The following is a 14,932-nucleotide window of genomic DNA, read 5'->3' on the forward strand; positions in this document are numbered from 1 at the left end:
AACTGAAAACGGTGCCATTATCGTCTCTGTGTAAACTACAAAAACGTGAATTTGTGAGGACAGTGTTGTCATACACATGCATATTACGTGTTCATGCTGCGCCCGAAATCGCATTCTATGTAGTAGGTACTACATTTGGTTTGAACCTTACTACGCGACTGTTAACAAGGTACATTCTATATAGTATGAATGAGAATTGGACGTACTGCATCCGCCATGTTGTCATCAGTTGCGTCGCTTCACCACCATTCACAAATCCTCTCCTGTGGCCTCATGGGATAGTAAAGTGTCCATCGAATGCACACTTCAGAATCTCGCCGGAAGTAGTAGGTCATCATGGTACTTTTCGCCTACTGTTTATGAATACTAATTCGGGACATAATACTCGCATACTGTTTTTCGCCTATTATATGCTTTAGTAGGGAAGTAGGCATATTTGGACGGAGCATCAGTCTATAGGAGCGTAGTGTCTTACATTGTGATATCGCCATCTACTGGCCTGGCAGCATAATACAGCGTTTTTAGTCGTTTTCTTTGATCCGTGTGAACAATGATGTCTGTACTCGAAAAACGCAAAGGAAACTTTTCAGTTTTTTGTACATCATTGTCATGTGAATGTACCATTAATACACTAGCAGATTTTAAAGGTAACCTAAAAATTATTAAATCTAAATTAACTGGTTTTATTCAAATCAAATATATTACTTATTATTGATGAACCCACCTAAATTATCATTTTTTTTTTTTTTTTTTTTTTTACCGACAACATTACATTTTATTGGTTAAATCAAGTAAAACATCTCTTTAAGGTAACAATTGCAGAAGAAGACATTTTAAATGTAAAATTATATTATAGTAGAAGGACCAGTACAAATTGAATGGAGAAAGACTGAAATTTCCAAAACAGTTTTGTCAGGATTGTTTTACAATAATATTTCATATCAGAAATATCATCTGACAACAATAAGATCAATTTTGTTTCTTTAGCTATATTGCACAATAATTTCCCAGGAAATGCATGAACTGATAAAAATGTATACCTTGAAAGCAGTGTAAGTCACTTACAAATCAAAATGGCATTATTCAGGCTGTTCCTCCATCACAGTTAGAAGGTTAAATACATTCACCTTTAACTTATGCTAGAATTATATATGCTAACTCATGTTGTGTGTGTTTAGTATGTTCGGGTGTCGTCAGACACATCCTGTGAGAGTCTGTACCAGCTGATGACAGAACAATGGAACCTGCGTTCACCGAACCTACTGATTTCAGTGACCGGCGGAGCCAAAAACTTCTATATTAAGAATCACCTGAAGGACAAGTTCCGTCGGGGCCTCATTAAAGTGGCCCAGACCACAGGTACAGTGATATATATTATATGAAATATCAATTGCTTGATTATACTGTATATTATTGCATAGCTCTATATATCAAGTTGGATATACACTACCGGTCAAAAGTTTGGAAACATTACTATTTTTAATGTTTTTGAACGAAGTCTCTTATGCTCATTAAGGCTGCATTTATTTCATAATAAATACAGAAAAAACAATAATATTGTGAAATATTATTACAATTTAAAATGATGGTTTTCTATTTTAATGTACTTTAAAATATAATTTATTTCTGTGATGTAAAGCTGAATTTTTAGCATCATTACTCCAGTCTTCAGTGTCACATGATCCTTCAGAAATCATTCTAATATGATGATTTATTATCAATGTTGGAAACAGTTGTGCTGCTTAATATTATTTTATAACCTGTGATACTTTTTCAGGATTCTTTGATGAATAAAAAGTTAAAAAATATCAGCATTTATTTAAAATAGAAATCTTTTGTAACAATATACACTACCGTTCAAAAGTTTGGGGTCAGTAATTTTTTTTCTTTCTTTTTTTTGAAAGAAATTAATACTTTTATTCAGCACGGATGTGTTAAATTGATAAAAAGTGATAGTAAAGATTTATATTGTTAGAAAAGATTTATATTTTGAATAAATGCTGTTCTTTTTAACCTTTTATTCATCAGTGAATCCTGAAAAAAGTATCACAGGTTCCAAAAAAATATTAAGCAGCACAACTGTTTTCAACATTGATAATAAATCAGCATATTAGAATGATTTCTGAAGGATCATGTGACGCTGAAGACTGGAGTAATAATGCTGAAAATTCAGCTTTGCATCACAGAATTAAATTATATTTTAAAGTATATTAAAATAGAAAACCATAATTTTAAATTGTAATAATATTTCACAATTTTGCTGTTTTTTCTGTATTTATTATGAAATAATTGCAGCCTCAATGAGCATAAGAGACTTTGTTTAAAAACATTAAAAATAGTAATGTTTCCAAACTTTTGACCGGTAGTGTATAAATATATCCAACTTTACCCTCATAAGTACAGTACACTCATGTGATACAAATACATTTGACTTGACATATAATAGAATATAGAGCATGATTCATATGGCACGATTATGTAATTTTCCAGTTTTTTAGAGCATGACAGATGTTGTTAAAATTAATGTTTTGATTGTTTCATTTGCCCATTTATTATAAATTAAACATCCAGTAGAATTCTTCTTGAATGAGTGTCAAAACAATCTGATATTAGTGTTCAGTTCAATTCAATTTATTATCCCAGAGAGAAATTGATTTTGCATTTATCTTTTACAAATAAAATTCATACATTGCCTTCTGTAGAGCTGCTTATAGCTAAATTGAACATATTTTTCATAATTGATGAACTTTGCAAGACTGACACTGTTATTGAACTGAATTGCATCAACATTAAACTGAATGGAGCTGAATAATGAGACTGTCTTTTGTAGAGTTGCTTTACAGCTGAAAATTAATTTGTTTCATAACTGATTAAATTGACAACATTAACAATGATAATTTCCTAATGAATGCATGATATATCGGCCACCATATCGGTATTGGCTGATATATATGTTCATTTTTAATGTTATTGCTATCGACCCAGTAAGAAAATGTGGCCGATATATTAAAGCCGATAAATAATGGATTATGAAACACTTCAGATGCGCACCATTCACTGTGATGGTTTTGAATTGATTGAAATATGATTGGAATCACCTCAAAAAGAAAAATACAGTTAAGTGCTACATAAAATTATAATGAAAACACTACAGTAAAAGAATGTTGTGAATGTTTGTGCGCCCGTGTTTTAGTGCGTTGTCTCGGGATAAGCGCATCCACAATACACCCGGCGCAATGTGACGCCAGACGCGACGCAAGTGTTTTTTGCTAGTTTCAGCCCGACGCAGTTATAATTTTCACGTCCAGCACCACGTTGTTTAAAACGCAAATGCATTTGTGCCTATTTGTGCGCTCATGGGCGTGCTGTTCTGAAAACGAGGTGTGTTCAGGTGCATTGTTGGCGTGTTGCTATTTTTAGGCAACTGAAAATGACTGCGCCACTGACCAACTGAAACCTAGTCTAAAGTATTTTTTTGTTATTTTAAAGGTGCGGTAGTAATATGAGCCAATAGGCGGGTGCACACTGCTTGTTACACACACAGGGATGCGCAGCAGCACACAAACATGCCAAATATTACAAATAAAAGGATTACAATGTAAAAGATTATCATTGTGTACATAAAGATAAAAATGCCTACATGTCATAATGGATAGTTTTTGATGGTTTGTGTTTTGAGACAACTACACTTCTCCAGTTCCAATGCTGTATGTGTGGTAGGTGCGTGGATCCTGACAGGAGGCACACACGCAGGTGTGATGAAGCACGTGGGCATGGCCGTGCGAGATTACACGCTCAGCAGCGGGTCGATGGAGGGACAGATCGTCGTCATCGGTGTGGCACCCTGGGGTGTCATTCACAACAGCCACACACTGATACACCCTGAGGTCAGACGTTTCCCCTTACCTGAATACACACAGTATAAACAACACAAGATCAGTTTTATACGTTAGATCAAGGTTTCCCAAACCTTTTTCTCAGCTGAACCCCTTTGAGCTTGAGCTTTAATATTTCAGTAATTTAACAACACATTTGCATGTTCACAGTTCTCTGATGTTGGTTAAAGGTGCAATTTGTAAAATTTGAGAGGATCTATTGACAGAAATGCAATATCATATACATAACTATGTTTTCAGTGGTGAATAAAGACCTTACATAATGAACTGTTATGTTCTTATTACCTTAGAATGAGCCATTTCTATCTACATACACCGCAGGTCCCCCCTCCACGTCAAGTCGTAATTTTGCGCCGGCATGTTTCTACAGCAGCCCTAAATGGACAAACTGCTCTACAGAGCACGTTTAGTCACTATGTTGTTCACTATGTTGAATACGCACTAAGTAGTAGTAGTAGTAGTTAGTTGTCTGGTTTATTATTATTTATCATTCACTGGCTAATGTACTCTCTGCTAATGTTGGTTAATTCGAAATCCCCAGCTAAATCATTGCAAATATACTGTGAATCTGGTACTGCTTGACACTGACTGCATATTAAACCAGATCTAGCTTTATGTTGATAACTGCAGAAATTGCTGTCAACTGGATACTAATAGTGATTTTATAACAAAGTTTTATGAGGTCTTGTTGTCTTTCTCTTTTAGGGCTGTTTCCCTGCGTATTACTCTCTGGATGAGCAGGGCCAGGGGCGTCTCTCCTGTCTCGATATCAATCATACTCACTTCCTGCTGGTGGACGATGGCACTCATGGACATTATGGAGTTGAAATTGAGCTGCGGGCCCGTCTGGAGAGACTTATCTCACAACGATCACTGGGAAACAGAGGTGTAGCTTCATAAGATTACACACAATTTAATATAATTTGTTTTTGCAATCACAGTAGTAATTATATGGCACACAAGGGAATATAGGTCAAAGATAGATTTACAGTGTAATGATAAATTATTGTACAGCACAATAGTACATTAACCATTAGTATAAGTTCAAAAGTTTGGAGTCGGTATGAAAAATACAGTAAAAATTCTGAAATATTATTACAATTTCAAATAACTGTTTTCTATGTGAATATATTGTAAAATGTAATTTATTCCTGTGATCAAAGCTGAATTTTCAGCATCATTACTCCAGTCTTCAGTGTCACATGATCCTTCAGAAATCATTCTAATATGATGATTTGATGCTCAAGAAACATTTCTGATTATTATCAATGTTGAAATTGTCTTTTCATCAGAGAGTGGCGTGAAGATACCGGTGGTCTGTGTGGTTTTGGATGGTGGTCCAGGAACTCTAAATGTGAGATTTTAAAGTCATCATTTTTGTAGATCATCAATGTTGTTTCATTAATCCAAATTCACATTTTTTTTTTACAGACCATCTACAATTCAATGCTAAACAACACGCCGTGTGTCGTGCTGGAGGGATCTGGACGCCTGGCGGACGTCATTGCTCAGGTGGCGGCCCTGCCGGTGTCAAAGGTCACTCTGGTCCTTATCAGCCAGCTCTTGAAGAGGTTTTTTGTACAAGAGTACAAAAACTTTACTGAGCTGCAGGTCATTGAGTGGACCAAGAAGGTAATGGACAAAAGCATACATATTAGGGGTGTAACAGTACACATATTCGGTTCGGTTAACCACTGCATGTGCAGAACTTGTCTGTGTGTGGAATGTAATTTCAAACTTCCCGTATGGGACAATACTGTTTATATTGACATACTTTGATGTTACGAACACATCTGAAAAATAACAAAGGACACAGAGTAAGATGCTGACGGATAAGTGCATAATCCAAGTCGTCTTAAACATGAGATGTGCTTTATATTAAGCTCTTCAAATTAAATCGTATTTGAGATGCGTTTTCCTTAGCGCATAACGTACACCTTGCGGTTTTATACTAATCTGTAAATTTAACAAAAAGTATTTCCATTTCGCATAAAGTATTATCCTGAAAGCAAGCGAGTCTACGTTTTACTTTACAGACTTCAATGAACAAGTGTCAGTGTGCATATGCATGTCAAATAGATGAAGTGGATTTGAATATGAAAGCAATAATTATATTAAAGGTGCAATATGTCATATTTTCTGTCCGCTAGAGGCCTATTCAAAACAAAGGCGTAGCTTGATGAAGCCAAGTTTAAGCGCGGAATCTTGGGACATGTGGTCTTCACATCAATGGACGGTGCAAAAGAATAGGGATAGGACTTGGGAAGGAATCATGTTCATGAATGTGATTATTAACGTTACTGTAGTATGAAGCAGAGCAGGACCAAGTGTTGTGGGAGCTGAACGAGGCCGCTGGAGCGATTGCGCAACACACGCCGCGAGCAGCAGAACTTTTATTATGACAGTCGCCGGCGCCGCTTCCGCTTTTCTGGTCATGAGTATGAGGTAACACAGCTCTGTTTATCATATTAGATACATTTGAGTGTGTTGAAAATGTTATAACGTTACTCTGTGCGTTCGCTCGGCGGCTGCTGTGAGACACACTGCAGTAAGATAGATCGATTTTAGAATATCATATTAAATGCTGGATGGCTTGTGTTGATAAATGGCATGCAATTCATTTTAAAACATATTGCATGATGGAGTAAATTCTGTATTACTGTTACTAAAAATAAAGCTGCATCTGATTATGCTGTGTTAGCTACTTGACAAAATAGTGTTTTTCTCTGAGGCATGGTAAAGCATGGTACTCGCAGAAAATCAAGAAAATTAGATTTAAACAATAAGACTAAATGTGTTGAGCTATATAATAATAAATAGTTTTCTGTCTATAAATATATCAAAACAGTTGTTCCCTTGTTTATTAAAACATGAAAATATTAAAGCGTCTTTGGCGTTTACATGGTTTCTACAAAATAAAACCGGAAACCGAGGCAGACCGAGGGTAACGCGTGTATGACGCAATTGACAGGCGACTCCTCACACGTCCCGGAGCCTTGGTTAAAATTGCCATTTTCTCACGATTTACAAATAGTTGCAAACATCTGGGATATTGTAAGTACTCAAGTGTACAAAATATATAACACTGGCCTAGTGGTTTTTGGATATTTTACTGCAAAATTCTTACGTATTGCACCTTTAACAAATATAGCTGCAAGCAGCAATTATCGGGGTTCAAACGGTTTAAGGCCTTTAAACAGATGGGTGAAAAGGTATAAGGGTTTTAATTAGCAAGCCTGTAACCATCTCGATCATAGATGGAAAAGACCATTTACAGCCAATACAAGCAATTTACTATATGAAATATGTTTTTTAAAGCTTTTTAACAGTTATCACGGTTGAGCCAAAAACCTTGGACTAGTTTGCCAAAGTTGGTTTTTGAAATAATCTCCAATATTTAACAAACGATTCGATGGACAGAGGTGGTCCTAGAGGCAAAGTTGCTCAGAATGAGGAGTTCCACCATGTGGTACAAATGTCATGGGCGTGTGCGAAAAATCCTTTACGCACGTGAAAAACGCGAAGGCGCCCCCTCGGTGGCCGATTTCTTTCGAATTTCTCACAGGCCTCTAGGGCCGTGAGTCAAACAGGCCCAGCGAGTTTCGTTCTGATCGGCCTCTACTAACCTCGTCTGATAGCTGCTCAAATTTCAGTAGCCGACAGCGGACATGTTTATTTGAGATGCGTCAATGTCCTCGTAGACAATAGTGGCCCCTCGGATGAAGACACTGCACGCCAATTTTCAAGTCGATCGGGCTAACGGTGAAGTAGTTATAGCCATTTTCATGTTTTTTTTCCTGTTATAGCACCACCAAGTGGCCAGTCGCCGCATCTGTTTTCATATGACCACAGAATGAGCTCTTACATAGCTGTGCCAAGTTTGGTGAAAATATCTCATTCCATTCACGAGTTATAGTCATTTTAGTAAAACTGGCTCCGCCCCCTTTGAACGTTTTGGCGGCCCTTGGGGACCGTGAATCGGAATTTCAATTTTTTTTGATAATTATTGACAATCAGAAACTATATATAGATATATATAAAATATAAGTGATCTAGAAGATGTATTTATTTTGGTCTTTTAGATTCAGGACATTATCCGGATGCCTCATTTGCTGACTGTGTTTCGTATTGACGAGGATAAAAACTATGATGTTGACGTCGCCATTCTACAGGCTCTGCTGAAAGGTATGATCACTTTCTTAGACGGTACAGGCCCACATCCCTCCATTTCCTAATCTGGAAACTGAAGACTTAAATTCACATTTCCGGGCAGAGGGTAATTGGATCATGCTGCTAATGGTTGGATAACTAATGGCGGCTCCACTGTTGTGAGTGGATCTTTAGCAGTAATCTTGACAGTGATCGAGAGCCCGTCAACGTTATTCTTTATGTTTTCTCAAATGACTTAAGAGTTTGATGGTTGATGACTGATGGTTTCTGGGAAGAATGAATCACATTCCTGGAGAAATATCACAAGGGGTTTATATTGTTCAGCTCAGACTGTCTGGAGCACTTTTATCCTCCCTTGAGAGTCTGGAAGCATCTCTGATTGCGGAAGCTTTTAGCGTTTAGGTTAGAATATATCGATGGATGACGCATATCTTAAATTGTAAAGAGATTTTTTTTTTTTTGTGTAGCTGTATTTAATATTGAATAATATGTGCGCTCACTTGCACAGTGCTCACATGTTCGCTTATAGACACAGTTGACTTGTCTTTGAATTAGATGCTCGTGACCAGCACAGTTCTTCAGTGGAACACAAAAGGAGATGTTAGATGTTTTCTCCATGCTGTAAAAGTAAAAGGTGACCAGGGGTTGTGGAGCTGTTTTTGAACTGTGCGAAATTAGAGGATACCATATAAAGTGTTTATTTTTGTATGAAAGCCACATAAAATTATGTTTTGATTCAAGTAAAGCCTCATATACTTTCTTTTAGATGAGTATGACTCAAGTAAATCTCTAAAGTTAAATGATAGTCCTGCAGCAGTTATTTTAGTTTTTATTTATATACTACTGCTATTATAGTTTTTTTAAATTAGCTTTTATTTTAGTTTTAGTAATTTTATGTGCTTGTGTCATGTTTATTAGTTTTTGTTTTTTTAAATATTGCTAATATTTGTAATATAAGGCAACATTTCTAATTTTATTGTGTAATTGTGTAATTTATTATGTTTGTTTTGTTTTGTTTTTGAAAACTTTTAAATAATTTTTTGTTTTAGTTAACAATAACAGCACTGCACATAAGGCAAACATTTCTCATTTTTAATAAAGGCAACATTTTTAATTTAATTCAATTTATTATTATTTTTAAATATTTCTAATATTTGTAATATAAGGCAACATTTCTAATTGAATTTTTTTATATATATTTTTTTTTCTTTGTTTTGTTTTATTATTTTAATTTATTTTAGTTTAGTTAACAAATTTCTTTTTATTTTATTTTTTTGTTTTCATTAACAATAACAGAACTGCACATAAGGCAACATTTCTCATTTTTAATCTAAGCAACATTTCTAATTTTATTTTATTTTATTTCTAATATTTCTAATGTAAGGCAACATTTTACTTGATTTATTTATTTTTTTCCCATTTATTTTAGTTTAGTTTAGATACCGAAAACATTTTTAAATATTTTTTTGTTTTAGTTAACGATAACATCACTGCACATAAGGCTAACATTTTATTTTATTTTATTTTTTAAATATTTCTAATATTTGTAATATAAGGCAATATTTCTCATTTTATTTTATTTTATTTTATATTATTTTATTAATTTTTGGTTTTGTTTTATTTTATTTTTTAAATATTTTTAATATAAAGCAACATTTCTTATTTTATTTTATTTATTTATTTTTGGTTTTGTTTTGTTTTTGTTTATTTTAGTGTTGTTTAGTTACCGAAAACATTTTTAAATATTTTTTTTGTTTTGTTTTATTTAACAATAACAGCACTGCACATAAGACAAACATCTTATTTTATTTTATTTTTTAAATATTTCTAATATTTGTAATATAAGGCAAAATTTCTTATTTTATTTTATTTATTTATTTTTTGTTTTGTTTTGTTTTATTTTAATTTATTTTAGTGTAGTTTAGTTACCGAAAACATCTTTAAATATTTTTTTGTTTTTGTTAATAATAACAGCACTGCACATAAGACAAACATCTTATTTTATTTTATTTATTTTTAATTTCTTTTTTTTTTATTATTGTTTCAGTTACCAAAAACATTTTAAATAGTTTTAGTTTTAGTTAACAATAACAGCACTGTCCTGCAGCAGATTTTATAAAACTAAAGACTTGAGACGTGACTTAGAATTGACAGGGTCGAGGACTTGAGGACATTTTCCCCCTCCTCATTCAGGAGGAGAAATACAAAAGACAAACTGGTAAGAATTGTTAAACCTCTACCGGATAAAGACACGTGTTATTGCTCCTCAGCCTCCAGAAGTGATGAACATGCTGGCCGACAGTCCTGGGAGAGACAGCTGGAGCTCGCCGTGGCCTGGAACCGGGTCGACATCGCAGAGAGTGAGATCTTCACCGAGGAGAGCCAATGGACGGTGGGTGAAAATCACGCATGAGAATTACAGAGAGATAACAAAAAAATATAAATCAATTTGTTGATGTCTTTCCCATCTCAGTCCTGTGATCTGCATCCGGCCATGTTTTCTGCACTGGTGGGTGACAAACCTGAGTTTGTGCGGCTGTTGCTGGAGAATGGAGTGTGTGTGCGGAAGTTTCTGGAACATGAGGACACGCTCTGTAAGCTCTACGCCCACCTACCCACCTGCTTCTTCCTGCGCAAGCTTGCAAAACGGGTCCAGGGTGGCAAAACCCGCAGGGGTCAAGCGCCGACCTCTGGAAGCGGAAAGATTTCCTTGAGTCACGTGTCTGAAGAAGTGCGCCACCTGCTGGGAAGTTTTACTCAACCTTTATACGTCGCTTCACGCTACAAGTCAACCAAAGATGATGTCCGTTTAACGGCAAGTTTAAGACAAAAAACACCTCAGCAACAAGGACAGGGGAAACAATGCCATGACGTATAAATACTAATAAATTAAAATAATATATTGTTTTTTCTCCACAATAAAGTACAGTATTATTTATATAATATTATAGTGTTTATTAATATTTTTATATTTCACGTTTTCATTTTAATTTCTTTTGTTTTTTGTATGTTTTTCATCTAATATATTTATTTTTTATTTTATAAAGCTTTGTTTCATTTAACAAAAACAATTTTTGATAGTTTTAGTTGACAATAACACTGAAACACCTCCGTTTTTGTCATTTTAAAAGTTTATTTAATAAATAATTTTTTATTTATTTTTTATATCAGTTATTTGCCAAGGAAACATTTCAAATTTGCAAACTTTTTAATATTTATAATAGTTTTAGTTTTATTTAACATTTACAACACAATGAATAAGAATGTTTTTCTGCATCAATGCAAAAAATATCTTTTTATAACTTGTTTTTCCTCGTTTTCCTGGTTTCTCACATAAATGTAAGTTTAAGGATGTTATTTTTACTGTAAACCAAGATAAAAAATATTGATGTTGAAATGATAATAAGAAACTGAGTTATTAATTGGCATGGAAATGTGGTCACAATACAAAAAACCTCAAAGATCCTAAAGTAGGCTTCTTTTCTTTATACAAAATATAATTTAAAATTACTTTTTTTAGCATATTTTTGACATGCTTTGAGCGAATCAGTAAATAAAATCATCAAACTATAAAGCTCTTTTATTCATTCATCGCTGCGTCTCTCAGGTGCCGTCCAAAGGGCCGGTGGAGCTGCCGTGTTTGGGTGAAGAGCCGACCACAGACACGGTTTGGGACCCGGGACGGGATCTCTTCCTCTGGGCTGTTGTACAGAATAACAGAGAACTGGCAGAGATCGGCTGGGAGCAGGTACAGCTCTGATTAGTCACAATCTCTTCGCTTTATATCACCTGTTTTCTGCTTTATTTAGTGGTAGAAACTCATATTTTTGCTGAAGCTGTGAAATACCTATAGTCTTAAAGGCACAAAATGTAATTTTTCACCACTAGAGGTCGCTTATTCAAAACAAAGGTGTAGCTTGATGACGTTTTCGTTTCGGTGTTGTCTTCACATCTACAGCCGGTGGAAAGAATCCGACAGGACTCGGGCAGAAATCATGTTCATGGATGAGCTAATGTATTAAAAATTTATTAACATTACTGTAATATGAAGCAGAGTGTGACTGAAAGCCGCTGGAGCGATTGCTAATGAGAGACGAGCGCGACACACGGCTCAAGAGCAGTGGGGCTTTTATTATGGTGCAGACGAGCGCTTCTGCTTCTTCTGGTCAAGCGTATGTGGGGTAACGCAGCGCTGTTTATCGTATTAGACACATTTGTGTGTTGAAAGTTCTTATAACGTTATAGAGCGTTCGCTCGACGGCTGCTATGAGACACTTGTTGCACACTGCAGTAAGCTAGATCGATATTAGGCATGGTAAAACATGGTACTCGCGGTAAATCAAGAAAACAAGATCTAAACAATAAGACTTGCTGTGTTGAGTTATATAACATGATTAGTTTTCTGTCGATTAATGTATCCAAACAGTTGCTCACCTGTCTAATAAAACACATAATATATTAAAGCGTCTTTGGTGTTTCCATGGTTTCTACAAAATAAAACAGGGGTAATCGAGGGTAACGTGGGTATGATGTCATTGATAGGCGACACACAAATTTCTCTGGATTTAAACATTCTTGGAAACATCTGGGATAATGTAAGTACACAAGTCAACAAAATATATAACACTGTTCTAGTGGTGTTTGGATATTTTAATCCAAAAATCTTACATATTGTGCCTTTAAATGTATAAATATTTGTAGGAAGTAATAGTAAAATTTTTACTCTGCTCTTTGAAAAACTTTTATTATTATTTGATTATTATTTATTAAAAGTTATTATTATAGTATTTATTGATTTTGAATTAGCTTTTATTTTCATATTTTGCTATGTGCTTTTGTCATGTTTATTAATTTTTGTTTATTCGATGTGTTTCATTTGTAATTTTTAATCAAGGCAACATTTCTAAAGGTTTCATTTAATAATTATTTTATTATTTATTTTTAAAATATTTCTAATATTTATAATATAAGGCAACATTTCTTATTTTTATTTATTTATTTATTTATTTTATTTTAGTGTAGTTTAGTTACCGAAAACACAAAGAATTTTTTGTTTTAGTTAACAGTACTGCACACAAGGCAAACATTTTATTTTATTTTATTTTATTTTATTTTATTTTATTTTATTTCTCATATTTGTAATATAAGGCAACATTTCTTATTTTATTTATTTATTTATTTATTGTTTTGTTTTGGTTTTGTTTATTTTAGTGTAGTTTAGTTACCGAAAATATTTTTTTTGTTTTCGTTAACAATAACAGCACTACACATAAGGCAAACATTTTATTTTATTTATTTTATTTTATTTATTTATTTTATTTATTTATTTTATTTTATTTATTTATTTCTCATATTTGTAATATAAGGCAACATTTCTTATTTTATTTATTTATTTATTTATTGTTTTGTTTTGGTTTTGTTTATTTTAGTGTAGTTTAGTTACCGAAAATATTTTTTTTGTTTTCGTTAACAATAACAGCACTACACATAAGGCAAACATTTTATTTTATTTTATTTTATTTTATTTCTAATATTTGTAATATAAGGCAACATTTCTTATTTTATTTTATTTATTTTTTGTTTTGTTTTGTTTTATTTTCATTTATTTTAGTGTAGTTTGGTTACCGAAAACAATTTTAAATATTTGTTTTCAATAATTGTTTTCGTTAACAATAACCGCACTGCATGTAAGGCAACATTTCTCATTTTTAATCAAGTCAACATTTCTAAATGTATTTTTTTTTATTTTTAAAATATTTCTAATATTTCTAATATAAGGCAACATTTCGTATTTTATTTATTTATTTATTTTTTATTTTCATTTATTTTAGTGTTGGTTCTGATGGATCAACATTGTTGCGTCTCTGTCATATAAAGTATTGTCCATTAATTTGAGTGAATTATACTGGTTAAAAAAAACAGTAGCTGTGTGGAATTTATAGTGAAATATTTTGTTATTGTATATACAGATTATTTTTTTTGTTTTTAAGTGTCCAATAACCAAACAACCACAACCAGTTTTTAATTGTATTATTGTGTTTTTTAATAAAATCATGTAATATATATAATAATTATTACTATTGATATTGTTCTTCTTTATCAATTCATTTTAGTGAATCAGTTTGTTTGGATAGTTCATGTAATTAAACGAGTTCAAAAACAACAACAAAAACAATTAACTGATTCATTTGAATCCCTGAGTGTAATTGTACATCAGTATTTTCTATTTTATTAAAGGCTTCTGTTCAAAACATTTTGACTACATTATATAAATGATAGTGTTTTATATTTTATTGGTTGTAGTTTGCATTAATTTATTCTTTCAAATGCTGTTAAATACAGATATGATTGCATAAATAAATTGTATATCTGATCTGTATTGAAATAGCATGACAGTAGTTGCAGTTTGAAGATTAATGACAAACGTGTGTGTGTGTGTGTGTTTGTAGTGCAGAGACTGTATCGCAGCCGCTCTGGCAGCCAGTAAGATCTTGAGGAAGCTGGCGCAGGAGAGCGGCGAGGATGATAGCGAAGAGGCAAAGGAAATGAGAGAACTTGCCAATCACTACGAGAAACAAGCCATCGGTATGACGTAACAAACACTCAAATCCTTTGAACTGAGCTGTGATCTTTAACCTTGTGTTTGTGACTTCCTGTCCCAGGTGTCTTCAGCGAGTGTCACAGCTGGAACGCGCAGCGAGCGCAGAAACTGCTGATCCGCATCTCGCCGTCGTGGGGCAGAAGCACCTGTCTGTGGCTCGCTCTAGAGGCCGACGATAAAAGCTTCATCGCTCACTCAGGAGTCCAGGTGAACAAACCCTGTGTCATATTCAGAAATATCAGTGGATTACTTGTCTCGGCAAATT

The 14,932-nt window shown here is 33.7% G+C and overlaps 1 protein-coding gene across 2 annotated transcripts in view; it reads left to right on the top strand.

Annotated features, from left to right (window-relative positions):
• Positions 1–14,932, top strand: part of trpm2 (transient receptor potential cation channel, subfamily M, member 2) — a 57,203-nt gene that overhangs the window by 15,870 nt on the left and 26,401 nt on the right. For both annotated transcript variants that reach the window (XM_051906899.1, XM_051906898.1), the window contains 11 exons: positions 1,179–1,359; positions 3,721–3,887; positions 4,602–4,782; positions 5,189–5,250; positions 5,328–5,528; positions 7,979–8,081; positions 10,337–10,458; positions 10,540–10,881; positions 11,674–11,814; positions 14,516–14,651; positions 14,729–14,874. In XM_051906899.1, coding sequence (XP_051762859.1) covers positions 1,179–1,359; positions 3,721–3,887; positions 4,602–4,782; positions 5,189–5,250; positions 5,328–5,528; positions 7,979–8,081; positions 10,337–10,458; positions 10,540–10,881; positions 11,674–11,814; positions 14,516–14,651; positions 14,729–14,874 — 1,782 coding nt within the window. The remainder of the gene's footprint in view (positions 1–1,178; positions 1,360–3,720; positions 3,888–4,601; positions 4,783–5,188; positions 5,251–5,327; positions 5,529–7,978; positions 8,082–10,336; positions 10,459–10,539; positions 10,882–11,673; positions 11,815–14,515; positions 14,652–14,728; positions 14,875–14,932) is intronic.

Source organism: Ctenopharyngodon idella, chromosome 9, assembly GCF_019924925.1.
Source record: "Ctenopharyngodon idella isolate HZGC_01 chromosome 9, HZGC01, whole genome shotgun sequence".
NCBI lineage: Eukaryota > Metazoa > Chordata > Actinopteri > Cypriniformes > Xenocyprididae > Ctenopharyngodon > Ctenopharyngodon idella.